The sequence below is a fragment of the Passer domesticus genome, chromosome 19 (assembly GCF_036417665.1).
Source record: "Passer domesticus isolate bPasDom1 chromosome 19, bPasDom1.hap1, whole genome shotgun sequence".
NCBI lineage: Eukaryota > Metazoa > Chordata > Aves > Passeriformes > Passeridae > Passer > Passer domesticus.
In genome coordinates, this window is record NC_087492.1 from 691,831 (window position 1) to 705,048 (window position 13,218).

At 49.3% G+C, this 13,218-nt stretch overlaps 1 protein-coding gene and 1 long non-coding RNA gene across 2 annotated transcripts in view; one reads left to right on the forward strand and one right to left on the reverse strand.

Annotated features, from left to right (window-relative positions):
* Positions 1-11,025, reverse strand: part of KSR1 (kinase suppressor of ras 1) — a 47,888-nt gene extending 36,863 nt beyond the window's left edge. The window contains exon 1 of the mRNA XM_064394567.1: positions 10,731-11,025. Within this exon, the coding sequence (XP_064250637.1) occupies positions 10,731-10,955 (225 nt within the window). The 5' untranslated portion in view covers positions 10,956-11,025. The remainder of the gene's footprint in view (positions 1-10,730) is intronic.
* A 740-nt stretch (positions 11,026-11,765) lies between these two features.
* LOC135283505 (uncharacterized) overlaps positions 11,766-13,218 on the forward strand; it is a 30,194-nt gene continuing 28,741 nt past the window's right edge. Inside the window, exon 1 of the long non-coding RNA XR_010349243.1 lies at positions 11,766-11,878. This is a non-coding gene — a long non-coding RNA (uncharacterized LOC135283505). The remainder of the gene's footprint in view (positions 11,879-13,218) is intronic.

The following is a 13,218-nucleotide window of genomic DNA, read 5'->3' on the forward strand; positions in this document are numbered from 1 at the left end:
ACCTGTGGGCTCCACAGCAGCTGAAAGGAGAGGAACCACTCTAAAGCCAGCCACTATGCAGTGTCACTTGAACGTGAACCTTGAGACTCGAAAGTAACCTGTCAGGTGTGTGCTCCAGATATCCAACCCAGATAAGCAATGCTAAGGCTCCCTTTGTCTCCCAGCCAGGCCATCTGCAGCAGCAATATGAGAATTACAGGGCAATAAAGGTGCACTTAATTCCCTTCTTATCCCAACTTCCACATTGTCCTGGCCCAAACACTAAACAAAATCAGGACTAGAAGCACTTTCTCTGAAATGCGTCTGCCCTTGCTGCTTGCCAAGAGAAGTCAGAAAAGCCTCTCATGAATAGGCCGACTGCTTTCAGTTCCTCTCAGTGAGACTGTAACTACACAGCTTTCACTTGCCAACATTAAAAACTCCATCCTCGTCTTTGGTCATTCTAGAGAATGAGGAAGGATCAAAGGATGGGTTGAGTGCAGGCAATGTCCCTCTTTTTGCAGAGGGAACTGCAGAGTGCACAACTTCTCTCACCCTATTGTCCCTTCTGAGGAGCCTGTGAAGCACGCTGACACATCCAGGATTTCAACACAATTAAATTGTAAATTAGTCTTGTCCTTCACAAAAGGCTCATGACACACAATAATCTCCAACGAGCTACAATGACCTGCTAAATTCTCTATTGGTCTCTTGGGGTTTCCAGGACCTCCCTGCACATCATTCCCTAAAGTCAAACAACTGCACTTACCCACTGAAAGAACGTGGATCGGGCAGTGGTAGGGGTCGCTCTCCTACATACAGTTCTTGATTGCCAGCTGCACTAGTAGTTCACTATCAGCCCCAGGAAAAGGTCCAAGCACTTAAAAAATCAGAGAAGGAGCTTAAGAGTAATTGGACTTTAAAGCATTCCTGTAATCATTTCAGTGGCAGAGATTTCAGAGATAGATGTGAGCAAATTAAATCTTCATACAAACAGTGAATATTATTTATTAGTGGGTAGCAGCACTTTCATGTTATGGATAAGAGCATCATATAATAATTTCTTGCCACATACATGGTTCAAAAAGGAGAAGAACAATTAAGTGTCAGTTCTGGATGCTAAGAGAGAGCTGAACAGTTATTGCTGCAAACTACCAGGTGTGCTGGGGTGGATGGCAGCCTCATGCTGGAGCTGTCTCATGCAGAATGGGAGCTGAACTGGCAAAAGAGCAATGTTGCTGAAACGTACATTCAACAAGATGAAAAATGAAAGGTTATCTTATAACTGTAGAATTTCTACCAAGAGTCAGGTGAAATAAGGCACAGAAAGAATCCTTCTGTATTCTAAAAATATCCACTTTCTCAGTTGGTTATCCTTTGCTATGTGAATGTTGTTTTTTTAGTCCCTTGCTCATTCAAAACACACTTTAACATCAGACCAAGCCTGAAGACAGTACAACAGTACTTGTGTTTAAATAGCTGGAGCTTCAAGTGGGGGTCAAGGCCATGCTGTTTAAGGTATTCAGCCTTGAAAGGCACTTATAAAAGAACTGAGCCAGCAGAGACTAGAGCTAAATTCAGCTCTTACCCTAGTTTTAAACTGCTTCAACTCCTTTGTTTTCAGTACAGTCACATTCAGTTGCTACTCCTGTAAAGGAAAGTGGGCTCACATAACCCGACACTCATCTGATGTCAACTGGGCAACCCCAAGGAACTCAAGTGGGGTCCTCAGTCAAAGGCAGCTCTACTCTTTGCTACAGATGTCACCTACATGATACCTTTAGCAGACCAAGTGTTCCATCAAGTGATACGGCTGTAAATAATTCACCAGCAACCCCATAACACTTGATTAAAACCTACTGAAAGAAGATCTAATTAAATTGTCTTTTAAAGAACAGACAAGATATGATGACTGTGTGAAGGGCAGATGGCAAGCAGAAGCTCACTGGAACATGAGAAAATCATTTAGAGGACAGTACTTGGTAGCCAATACTATAAGCTTTGCAAGGCCATTGGCTTTAAAGCTGTGTATCTGCTGTGAAATACATGTCTTATTAAATAATAGTTGGACAATACATTATAGGAATGTAACAGCTACCTTGCTGGAAATTATATGTGCTTTGAGATAAAGCAACACAGCTCACAGAAGACTTTTCCATGTCTTTCAAATTCTGAGGAAGAAAAGAGCTTTATTTCATCCCTCCAATCTAAGGAGAGATATGAACATAAAACTAACATCAGAGAGTCAAGTATAAATCTAAAGTAGCCCTAAAGTTCAAATGTGGTATCACCCAGTTCAAAGTTTTGCATGAAAACAAGAACTTACTGAAGAAAATATGGATTTTTGTTTTCTGTATAATGGTGTCCAATCTAGTTGAGGGAAGAGAATCTACTGCTCAGAGACAGGCTTTCAAAGTAAATAAATGTGATCCTGGTGCAGGTACCTGAGATCAAAGCAAAGCTGTGCCATGGTACCCACCCTGACCTCCCAGAAGCTATGGACTGTTTGCAGTCAGTCAGTATCTTAGAGGAAAAGCTCCCAAAATTATTTTTCCCAAAGAAATGAGTGTTTCTTACTGATAAATTTCAAAATCCCTCATGCATCAGGGTGGCTGTCCAACTTACCCCACGTTCTCTCTCCCAGAGTTTGAGGTTAGATAAATCTCAGAGCCACAGCTACTTGCATGAAGAGGCTGAAGGCTCAGCACTTAGAAGAACTCTTAAAGAATTCCAGCAATGCAGAGGCTTGCAGAGCTCACTGATGCTGTTCCCACACCACTGAGGCTCTGTGAGGGAAGCTGACAGACCATGCTGCTAACCCACCATGTAAAATACAGCCTGAATGTGGAATGTGGAGACTTCATTCTCTGCAGTATAAAGGGGCCATGCCTGCCATGGCAGGGACCTCACACCAGGCTCCCCGTGTCAGGAATAGAGGAAGACTGAAAGGGCTGAGCCAGCCTATTTGTGTGCAGGATCCACAGGAGTGAGAGGCAGGGATCAGACCATGCGTTTCCTCCCGTGTTTCCCCTTCCCCTCTGCACCTTGGTTTTCCAGCTGCAGGAAAGATCAAGGCAGAAGTGTGAAAATTGCTGAGTCAGGCCATGTCTGTGGGGCCTCGCAGAGGACAGAGGACAAAATCTTGTGCTGAGGCAGAGCTGGGCAGACACTGCAGCGTGGGGACAGGCGGCACACAGCCACTGCAGGCACGGGCAGCAGGCCCTGGGCACCAGGGACATCACAGAGCCCTGCCTAGGAAGGACCAGAAGCATTTTGCATTAAGGGAACTGGAAAGAGGATGGAGGTTAAGCCTAGCAGGGTTTAGCTGGTCCTGGCTAAGTCAGCATAAGGAAGACAGCCAGAAATGAGCATGGATGTCTCTGTAAGCTCCCCTGCAGTGGTATACTCCTCTTCTGGTGTACAGCAGTAGTCTCTAACAGTGAGAAACATGTCCTGTTTGGCACAACAGTTCAAAAGAACACTGAAAAGTCTGTTAATAAGATGCTAGAGGCACGATCTGCCCCTTCATTAGATGAGCACCTGGGCTGACTGAGGAGAGGAGCTGCAAAGAACACTGCATCTGATCTGCACAGAGTTTTATACTACTAGCTGGTGCTGGCCTGAGCCACTCAGATCTGTCTCTAAAGAAATTATGGGAAATTGAAGCTAGAACTCTGTGAAAAGTTTCACTTTTGCTCATAAAGACAAAAGGCCTGCAGTCTTTTGCTTGGCAGATAAAGAACAGTTTTTAAGGAGACATCTAAAAAAGTCAGGAAGCTTTAAAAAAACAAAATCTCCCTACTTCAGCTTATTTTAGAGGAGCTACGTAACTGTATTTCAAAGCAGGATTTAGTCCTCTAGCTTGCTCTAGAAATAAAAGGGAAAAACTGTTCTGGAGAAAAAAAACTTTGCTAGAAAATTGGTAGGAACCAGGTGTGGAGAGGTTGTCCAAGAGCACTGCATGCAGCATGAGGGCATGGACACGTCTCCCCATGACTGCACTTACTGACAAACCCATCACCTCCCCTAGCAGTGTCTTTTACTGCTGATGGCCAAAAATCAATGTGTAGTTCTCAATCTGTAAAACCTACTAATTATTTCTTCTCTTCAGTTTATAAATAAAACCTCACACTGGAACCTGCAGGCCTCAACAACAATGACGAGGAGCTAAAGACTTCTTTTCCAAATTTAGGTTGCTTCAAACAGAAGTGAAAGTTCCTTGACAAATCAACAAACCCAAGTTTTAGAAGCATGTAAGGAGAGCAGAACTGGGCAGAAAGGCACTAAACTCATTGCAGAAAGCTTCTGAAGATTTCTAAGGCCTGAGCCCTGAGGCTCCTGGCTGCATGCTGAACACTGGGGTCAATGACCTGCTCTGGTAGCATCAGATCAGACCAGATCAGAGCCTGGATCTGCTGCATCCCAGCAGCATTCCTCAGTGCCACATTAATTACTGCTCTAAAGAGAGCTCACAGCCTCTGCTATTAGAGCTCTTCCATGTGGGATAACTACTAATCATCCTATCAGGGGCACTCCATAACCCTGACCAAAGCATGATTCTCTACTCTGCTGCTTGTGTCCTGTGATTGCTTCCCCAAGATGCACACAGAACCGGCTGGATGTTCTCACTAGGCATAAAAGGAATGAGAGACCTGGCCTCTGCTCACTTTAGAATATATACACAAATTACAACTGTATTTTGCCTTTAAAGACAGGTTTTTAACAGTCTTGAGCTCAGGTGTGTAAGTCCAATGAGATTTGGATCTTCCATCTGCCTCCAGCCTCAAGAGCTCAGACTTCAGCCCTCTGTGCCGCACTTAGAACAGGATAAACACCTATGGTCAGCCTGGGCTGAGATTCCCTCAAACCCTAAGAGCAGGGCCTAAGCAAAGGCTTGAGTTTCCATCTCAGGAATGCTCCAGGGTTCCTTTTAAACAGGTCGTGCAAAAAGCAGCTTGACAAGGACAGCCAAGCACAGCACAGGTGACTGTCACCTAGCACAGGTGCCAGAGAACAGCACAGCTGCAGCAGTGATTACCTCATGTCCTTGCAGGTAGGCACTGGGAGCACGGCTGGCTGGGACACGCCTCTGGGATCTGTGGGTGCCACAGGAGCTCTGTGCAGCTCTGGCTTAGGGCAAAAGGCCTCTCTGACCACCTGCAAACTTTGGTGTCCTCCCACAGGCAAGGCAGAGTTTATCTCGTTTAACTGGGGACTGATCCTGTCCTAGATTCCAGGGGCTGTGCCGGTGAGGACTGGCTGCTAAGCCAGAATGCCACACTGTTTCCTAATCATGTGCTAGTCTGACTAGGTGCAGACTCCCACCTCCGAGCAGGAATGCCCATGACACTTCCATGCACAACTGCACACAAGTCATGTGCTGGAAGAGCTCCCCGTTTCTTTTGGAGCAGGTGTGTTTCCAGATTCAGAGAGCTTCTCTTCCCTGTATTTGCCTGCTGTGGCAACTCTGTGCTGCTGGTAGTGTCAACTGTGTGGGATTACTCCACAGGAGTAAGAAATGAGCAGGGAGGGAAGTCTGAGAGCTGGCTGAGTCAGGATCATCCATACATCACTCTGTGCCTTTCACCACAGCAGTAATCCAGCCAGTACATTCTCCAAGCCCCCTAACAGTGGGAGATAGCGAGGCTTGCTTTCAGCACCATTTTCCTTTTATTAAGGAAAAAAAAATCCCTCTAAGCTGAAAATGAGGGTAAGAAATATTAATCTTAAAAGAAAGGCGAGGGGCCATCCCTCAAGCATCTGACAGATTACACTTAATTGGAAATATCATTGTAACAGACACTATTCCCTAAATAATTTGGTATGTCACCTGACTTCTTTGTTAAGTGTTCCTATTTATGACCAAAGCAGGTGATAAATTTGTGTACCCAGTGCTGACTCATTGCTGTACATCTGTCTCTAGCATGCAGCTGGAACACTGATGGGGGCTTTCCTTGTGTGAAATGCAGTTGACAGCACTGGAACCGGAGCAGCAGCCCGAGGTGGGATCTGGGCAGGCCTGGTCACAAGCAGGAGTGCAGCTGGACACAGCTGGGGCTCAGCTTGGCTACTTCCCTGATGAGATCAGTTCTGAGTTAGGAGTTGGATGCAGAGTGAGGCCTGTGTGGCACCACAGGCTGTGGGCTCCTGTCCCTGTGTGCAGGCACAGACAGACAGAGCTGCCAGCCAGGCTCTGCTGGCTCCTGCCCTGCAGCTCCAGGGCTGCAGAGGGTGAGCAGGAGAAATGCTGTTACCAGTGACACACAGGCAGCCTTAGGAAGGCAAAGGCAGCACACAGCCTTACTCTGACACTTCCTTTCTTGTTTCCCAATCAGTGCACCATGGAATCCAACACAAGGCAAGAAGTACACAGAGCCTGACAGGAAAGTGAAGAGTCCCTTGTCGTGTCTTCATACTGATGAAGACCTGCTCACCAGAGCTTGTCCTGGGAACTCCCGGTAAGTGAAAACACTGCTGCTGAGTTTTTGTGTCAACGTTTATATAAAATCAGTGCCAAGAGATGTGCTAAATTCCATCATGATGTGGAAATTCTGATCATAACTATCACAAAGGAAAGATGATGTCTGCAGACTAGATAATAATATATGGTCTTCCCTTCTTCCAAGTCAAATAGAATCTCTGTTGAAGACTATGTTGTACAAGAAGTGCACGAATTCAAGAAAGGAGAAAGAGTCCTAAAAAAACACGACACTTTAAGAAAAACAAATGTGTTGCATATATGCAAAATGTAAGATGAAGTAAGAGACTTTCTTCTTCTCTTACATAAGATTTGCTGGGAAAGGAAGTCTTTTCAGCTGAACAAAGCTCATAAACATGTGGCTACAGGTTGCAGTTTGGCCTGAAAAATTCACTACTCCCACTACTTCCAATTTACAAACACAGTTGTCCTTCCCTTATGCATACCACCTGCCCAACTTCCAATCTGCAAGTGTGGACTATTACAATCCTTCTTCCTCTTCTCTCATGCCTCTCCCCATTTTCAAAGCATTTGTTTCTGTTCAGAGATTGCTTGGTAAGATAAGCCTTTTCTAGACAAATTGCCAAATGAATTGAGATAATGCCAAAGCAAGTTCAAACAGATTTAATCCACAGGTACCATTCTGCCACTGAAGGACTGATTTGTGGAGAGTAGACTGACTTATTTGTGAGACAGCCCAGCTGGAGTCAGGCTTTCTGATCTGGTGCTCTGTTTGCTGAAGGTGTTGAACAGAAGACATTCCCGAGGAAGAAGCCAAACTGATCTTTGCACACAGAGCCAGGAGTGTCTCTATCATGGATCTAGTCTGGCCAGAGAGCCAGGAGGACAGTTTTCCCCAAGAGCAGGCAGAACTCAGAATGTGTGCTACTGCCTCACCCCAACACTCCCACCACAAGCAGTCTGGAGGCAGCTGCCATGCCAGAGCCACTGCAGTCAGCTCTTCTGAGGCAAGAACCCAGCTAGAAAGAAAATACATCTGCAGTCTAAATCCACTCCAGGTCTCGCAGTTCAGCCTTCCTCCCTCATCTTCTCTGCAGTCAGACCTGGGGGCTGCTGGGGGAAGGTGTCCCACTCAGCCTGGGGATTCCCACGGCTCACCAAAGCAGCTGCTTCCAGCTGAGAAGCCACAGGAACCTTTCCTGCTGCCAGCACCTGTGACTGTGCTCTCCTGCTCACCTCCAGCAGACCGGCTTGAGCTGAGCTTGGAAGCTGGATGTGCTTCACCACAGAAGTCTAGTCCCACCAGCAACTTCCCAGCCAGGGAAATGAATCCAGAGAGATACTGCCTTCACAAAGAAATACAGCTAAAAATAATATGCTTCTAACTTTGCAAAACCAATTTGAGTCATACAAGGGATTAGTGTCAGGACAGAGGTAAAGACTGACAGAGCTATTTCTTTCCAAGGATGCTTGGAAATACACTGGATGCTCACTACATGGCAGACATTTTTTGCTCTCTTACATATGGGTTAAAATTACCATTATTTTCCATTTCAGTTTTGTAGTCAACTTGAGAAGTGAGTAAACATGCTAGGACAGAACTGAAAGCACAGACCAGCACTAGGTAAAAAGAAAAACACTCAAGCACTTATTGGGCAGAAGATATAAAACTTAAAAAAAACCAAACCAGATCTTGTGGCATCAAAGAACCCAGTCTGCTAATAACCAAACTAACAGAACCTACTTTCCACTACAGGGAAACTCCCTGCCCTTCTAAGAAATGGCCTTCCTACCCTGTAACAGGGTCAGCTCATCTAACACATTACACTCAACACATCCCTTGCAAGCAATTCCCACAGCCCTTTCTTTCCTCTCCTTCCTGTATCTCAGTTTTCTGTGAACTCTTCTGAGCCACTGTGAATGCTTATCTGTACCTGCCAAGGTCCAGTTTGAAATCCTTATCTACCATGTGTTTTATTTTGAGAACACCTTACAAGCAAGAGGAATGAGGAAGGAATTAAAGCATTGCAGTAAATGGGGAGGGAGCTAAGCATGAGCCCAAGTGCCCTTGGTTAGGTTGGTGTTCTTGACCTGGCAACTACACGTCACTACACAGTTTACCAGTTATATTAATGGAACTAAGTTTTCACAATTCTTCTTCCTCTGAAGTATTTGCACAGAAGAAGAGCCCTGTGAGAGTTCAGCCCCAGCCTAGACGAGCTCCCAGTCCAGGACTGACATATAATACAGATACAGTACAGTACAGCACAGTGCTCACAGCACTGCACCACCAGCAGACACTGATCATGACCCACAGAGCCATTTGGTGACCCATGGGGGCCACCAGGGAAGCACAGCAGGCCCTGGAGATCTCCGAGCTCCCAGCTGCACGCTGGACTCTTCAGAGTCCACCCACCAGTGCCCAGCTCCCTGCAGGACCAGAGCTCATGGCTGTGCTGGCACAGCCCCACAGGCAGGGGCACACTGCCACAGTGGCACTGCTGGCACAGGAATCAGGGCACAGGAACTGCCCCTGGTACCTGAGACAGCTCTGTGCCCACCTCCCTCAGGGGCAAATGGGGAAGCAAACACAGACCCTGAGCTCCTGCAGTCTGGCTCTATGACTGCAGCCTGGCACAGCCAAGCACAAGGCCTGGGCTGTGCCTGACATGTATTTCGGTACAGGCAACCCAACAGTGCAAAGAACATGGAGTCTGTACCATGCCCACAGCTCCATGTGTGGGCAGAGATCCAGCACTTGGTTGAACTCCCAGAGAAATCACACACTGGACTGTACATCAAAGAGATTTTCCTCTGAACATAAATTTTATGATCATTGGTGAATGTGGCACCCATTTGTTTAAACAGATAAATGCTGAAGAGGATTGTGTGCACACACTCAACAACTATCACTAGAAACAGCTTTTGTTGCTTTAAAAGCCTTAAGATCATAAAAGGCCTTTATACTTTTGTGAATAAAGGTTTTCTTTTAGAACAGGTCCACAAGCAAAATAGTGATGATCATTTTCCAAAATGATGCTGATTGACATTGTTTGGGCATCGAAAAGGCCCTCAAGCAGGGCTGCCAAAAGGCTATACAAATATTGCTTCACAGAGAATAGCCTTTTGGATGCTGTTTGGAGGTGACAGGAGGAAGAACAGCACTATAAATTTGGGGGGAAAAAAGGAACCAACCAAAACAAACCACCCCACAAAACAAACCAATCAACCAACCAAAACCACAAAAAAAGTCAGACAAAGAATACAGGCAGAATGATAGATTTCCATGAGGCTGTGCCAAAAGCTACCTACCACCTATTGTTTCATGGTTTTCTTCCCAACCTTCATTTCTCATGTGATGGATTTTTCAGCATGTAGGTTTATTACAGTTGCAGTGTTGTGATGACCCTTTCTTCCTAAAAAGTCTAATGTTCTATCCAGCTCCACTGTCTCCAGTACCAGTAGAGAAGAGGAGCATTAGCATTTACATCAAACCTGAATCAGTTAAGGGGACAGGAGGGGATTACTTGCTCAGAGCAAAACTACCTGCACAGAAGGTAAAAGGAAATGCTATTTAAGTTTCTAAAGGTCAAATTAACTAAAGAAAAATACATCTACTTTCCTTTCCTATGTACTTATACAGACTTTTAAACAGATCCAGCTCTTCTTTGAGAGCATCACAGCAGTGCATGTTTTGTGTTTGAAGAATTTCATATAATCTTTCTAAAGAGCAGAATATCTCTCCAGCCCGGTCCATGATGCTGGAGCCACAGCAACAGAGGGAAAAGGAGGCTCAGATTAGATCAGTGAAACTGAGCCAGGGATAGAGAGACAGGCCTGGAGCAGAGGGCAGGAAGCATCAGGAGCAAACACCAAGGACCTGAGGCAAAGGCGAGTTTCCCCAGCACGCCAGGACACCGGTGTGGGGACACACCTCCCGCCAGCGAGCCTCGAGTCACCTCTGCTCGGCGCCTCACACCGCATCCCGCTGCACAGGGGCACGGGAGCCCGGCACAGGCCCCGGGGCGCGGCCGCACGCTGCCTCCCGGAGCCCCCGCGCACCCGCCCGAGGGCTGCCCCGCACCTGTCCGCGCCCCGCCGGCTCCGCGCTCCGCTCCGCGGCTTCCCCGGGCGGCGGGCCCGCTGACAGCTCCGCCGCGGGGCCGGCGCGCCGCTGTCCCCGCCAGCAGCGCTCGGCCCGCGGGAGAAGGAGCGGCGCCGAGGGGACAGGGCGGCGGCAGGCCCCGGCCGTGGGGCAGAGGCGGCAGCGCGGCCCCGCTGCGGCGCCCGCGGCTGCCAGCCCGCGCCGTACCTCCAGCGTGCGGATCTCCTGCTGCGTGAGGTCGTTGGACGCGGCACACTTGGTGCGGAGCCCGCGCAGGTTGGAGAGCGAGATGTCGATGAGGTCCTGCAGCAGCCCGCACTGCTGCAGCGTGCTCCGCACGGCCGGCAAGCCCCGCGGCCCCGCCGCCTCGCCACCGCTCCGCTCCTTCCTCTCCAGCATGCCGGCGGCTCGCAGGGCAGCCGCTCTATCCATCCCTCGGCATCAGGGAGGCCGGGAGGCGAGGCGGCGGCGGCGGGGGAGCGGCGGAGGGAGGGAGGAAAGGAGGGAGGGAGGCGGGCGGGAGGCGGCCCGGCCCGGCTCGACCCGCCCCGCTGCGCTCGCCGGGCAATCACCGCGCGCTCCATGCGCGGCCGCCGGGCTCCGCAAGCGCGCCCGCTCCGCCCCTGCCGCCGCCCCGGGGCGCTCCCCTCAGCGCGTCCCTCACCCCTCAGCGCCCGCCTCGCCCCTCAGCGCCCGCCTCACCCCTCAGCGCGTCCCTCACCCTTCATTTCCCGCCTCAGCCCACAGCGCGTCCCTCACCCCTCAGCGCCCGCCTCACCCCTCAGCGCCCGCCTCAGCCCTCAGCGCGTCCCTCACCCTTCATTTCCCGCCTCAGCCCACAGCGCGTCCCTCACCCCTCAGCGCCCGCCTCACCCCTCAGCGCCCGCCTCAGCCCTCAGCGCGTCCCTCACCCTTCATTTCCCGCCTCAGCCCACAGCGCGTCCCTCACCCTTCATTTCCCGCCTCAGCCCACAGCGCGTCCCTCACCCCTCAGCGCCCGCCTCACCCCTCAGCGCCCGCCTCAGCCCTCAGCGCGTCCCTCACCCTTCATTTCCCGCCTCAGCCCTCAGCGTGTCCCTCACCCCTCAGCGCCCGCCTCACCCCTCAGCGCGTTCCTCGCCCCTCAGCGCCCGCCTCAGCCCTCAGCGCATCCCTCACCCTTCATTTCCCGCCTCAGCCCTCAGCGCATCCCTCACCCTTCATTTCCCGCCTCAGCCCTCATCTCCCGCCTCAGCCCTCAGCGCATCCCTCACCCTTCATTTCCCGCCTCAGCCCTCACTCCCGCCTCAGCCCTCAGTCCCCGCTTCGCTGTCTCCCCTCTCCGCGCCCGCCTCAGCCCCTCAGCCTCCCCTCAGGTATGTCAGGGCTCGCAGCTCGCTCCGAGGAGCCCGCGGTGGGCCCCGCTCCCCTCCATGCCCCTGGAGGAAGCAGGGCCGGGGCAGGGGGCATTAGGATAAACATATTTTAGTGAATATAAGCTTTGCGATATATGTGGGTTCATCCCTATCATGAGTAGGAGGGAACTTCATGATGTCCTTGTGGTTTCAGTTTTCACAATGGAGATGTGAGAAAAATAGTCCAGGTAACTGCATTGCATTTGGTTTCATATATGAGCTGTCAGTGCAGGAGCCACTCATCTCCCGATTATTAGAATTGGGACTGTTCATCTGACATGAGGGAACCAGGGAGGCAGTTAGGTTGTACCTTGCTGACAGAAGAAGACAGCCTCCTTAATTTGCACTAAATTGATACCAGGTTTTAAAAGCTTAAATGACATCTGAGCCATGTGTGGCAATACAGAAGTGAGATTCCTGAAAAAAAACCAAAAAACAACAAAAACTATGAATTTAGGACATGAGGCAGTGGAGCAGGGCAAAGCAGCTGACATGGAGCTGTTTTTCTCATGGTTAGATAAATACTGGTATCCACATTAGTTTGTGTGGATTTGCATCAAGTAATGTGGCATATGCTGTTTAGTAATTTTCTTAAGAATGTGGGTCAGGTTAAGTATTTGATTTCATTGTCATTATTCACATGCTGTAAATTTCATACGCAATAAGGGCTTTGCTGGATTAGGGTTTAATTAGTTTGCCATCTGATGAGTCCTGTGGTTTTGGGAAAGTAATTTTGCTTATTACCTCCATATTTCTGACCTTGTGAAAAAGCCTTTATCTACCCTGTCTGCGCTCAGGAGCACTGGAAGTTTAGCACAGGAAATTTTATTTTCTAGGACCCTGACAGGTTGAAATCCTCAAATACAGGTGTCTGTGGATTGTTATTAACAGGATATTGTTCTTGTAGACATTCTCTGTGTATGCACCTGAGAATATCCATTTGCTTATAGACAAGAGGCCGAGCGCATTGCATAAGAAAGCAACCTAGGAAACCTGTGGGCCGTGCATCACAGGATACTTGGCATTCCCTGCAGTGTTTGTGTGCTGGGAGTGCCGGCCTCATTACCCGGCTGCCATCCACGGGCAGCATTCCAGTCCCAGCACAGGGCTGCCCTTGGGCCTGCGGGAAGAATGTGCTGACTAAACACTGCCTCTGTCCATCCCTGCTCAGCATCGCTGCTGCTCGCAGGTTGTGGGGCTGGCGCCCTTCCCGGGAGCTCAGGCTGCTCTTCCACCGCAGACCTTGTGTGCAGTCCTGGTGGTTTAAGCTGTCTGAAACCACAGCTTTCTGTCTGTGAGGA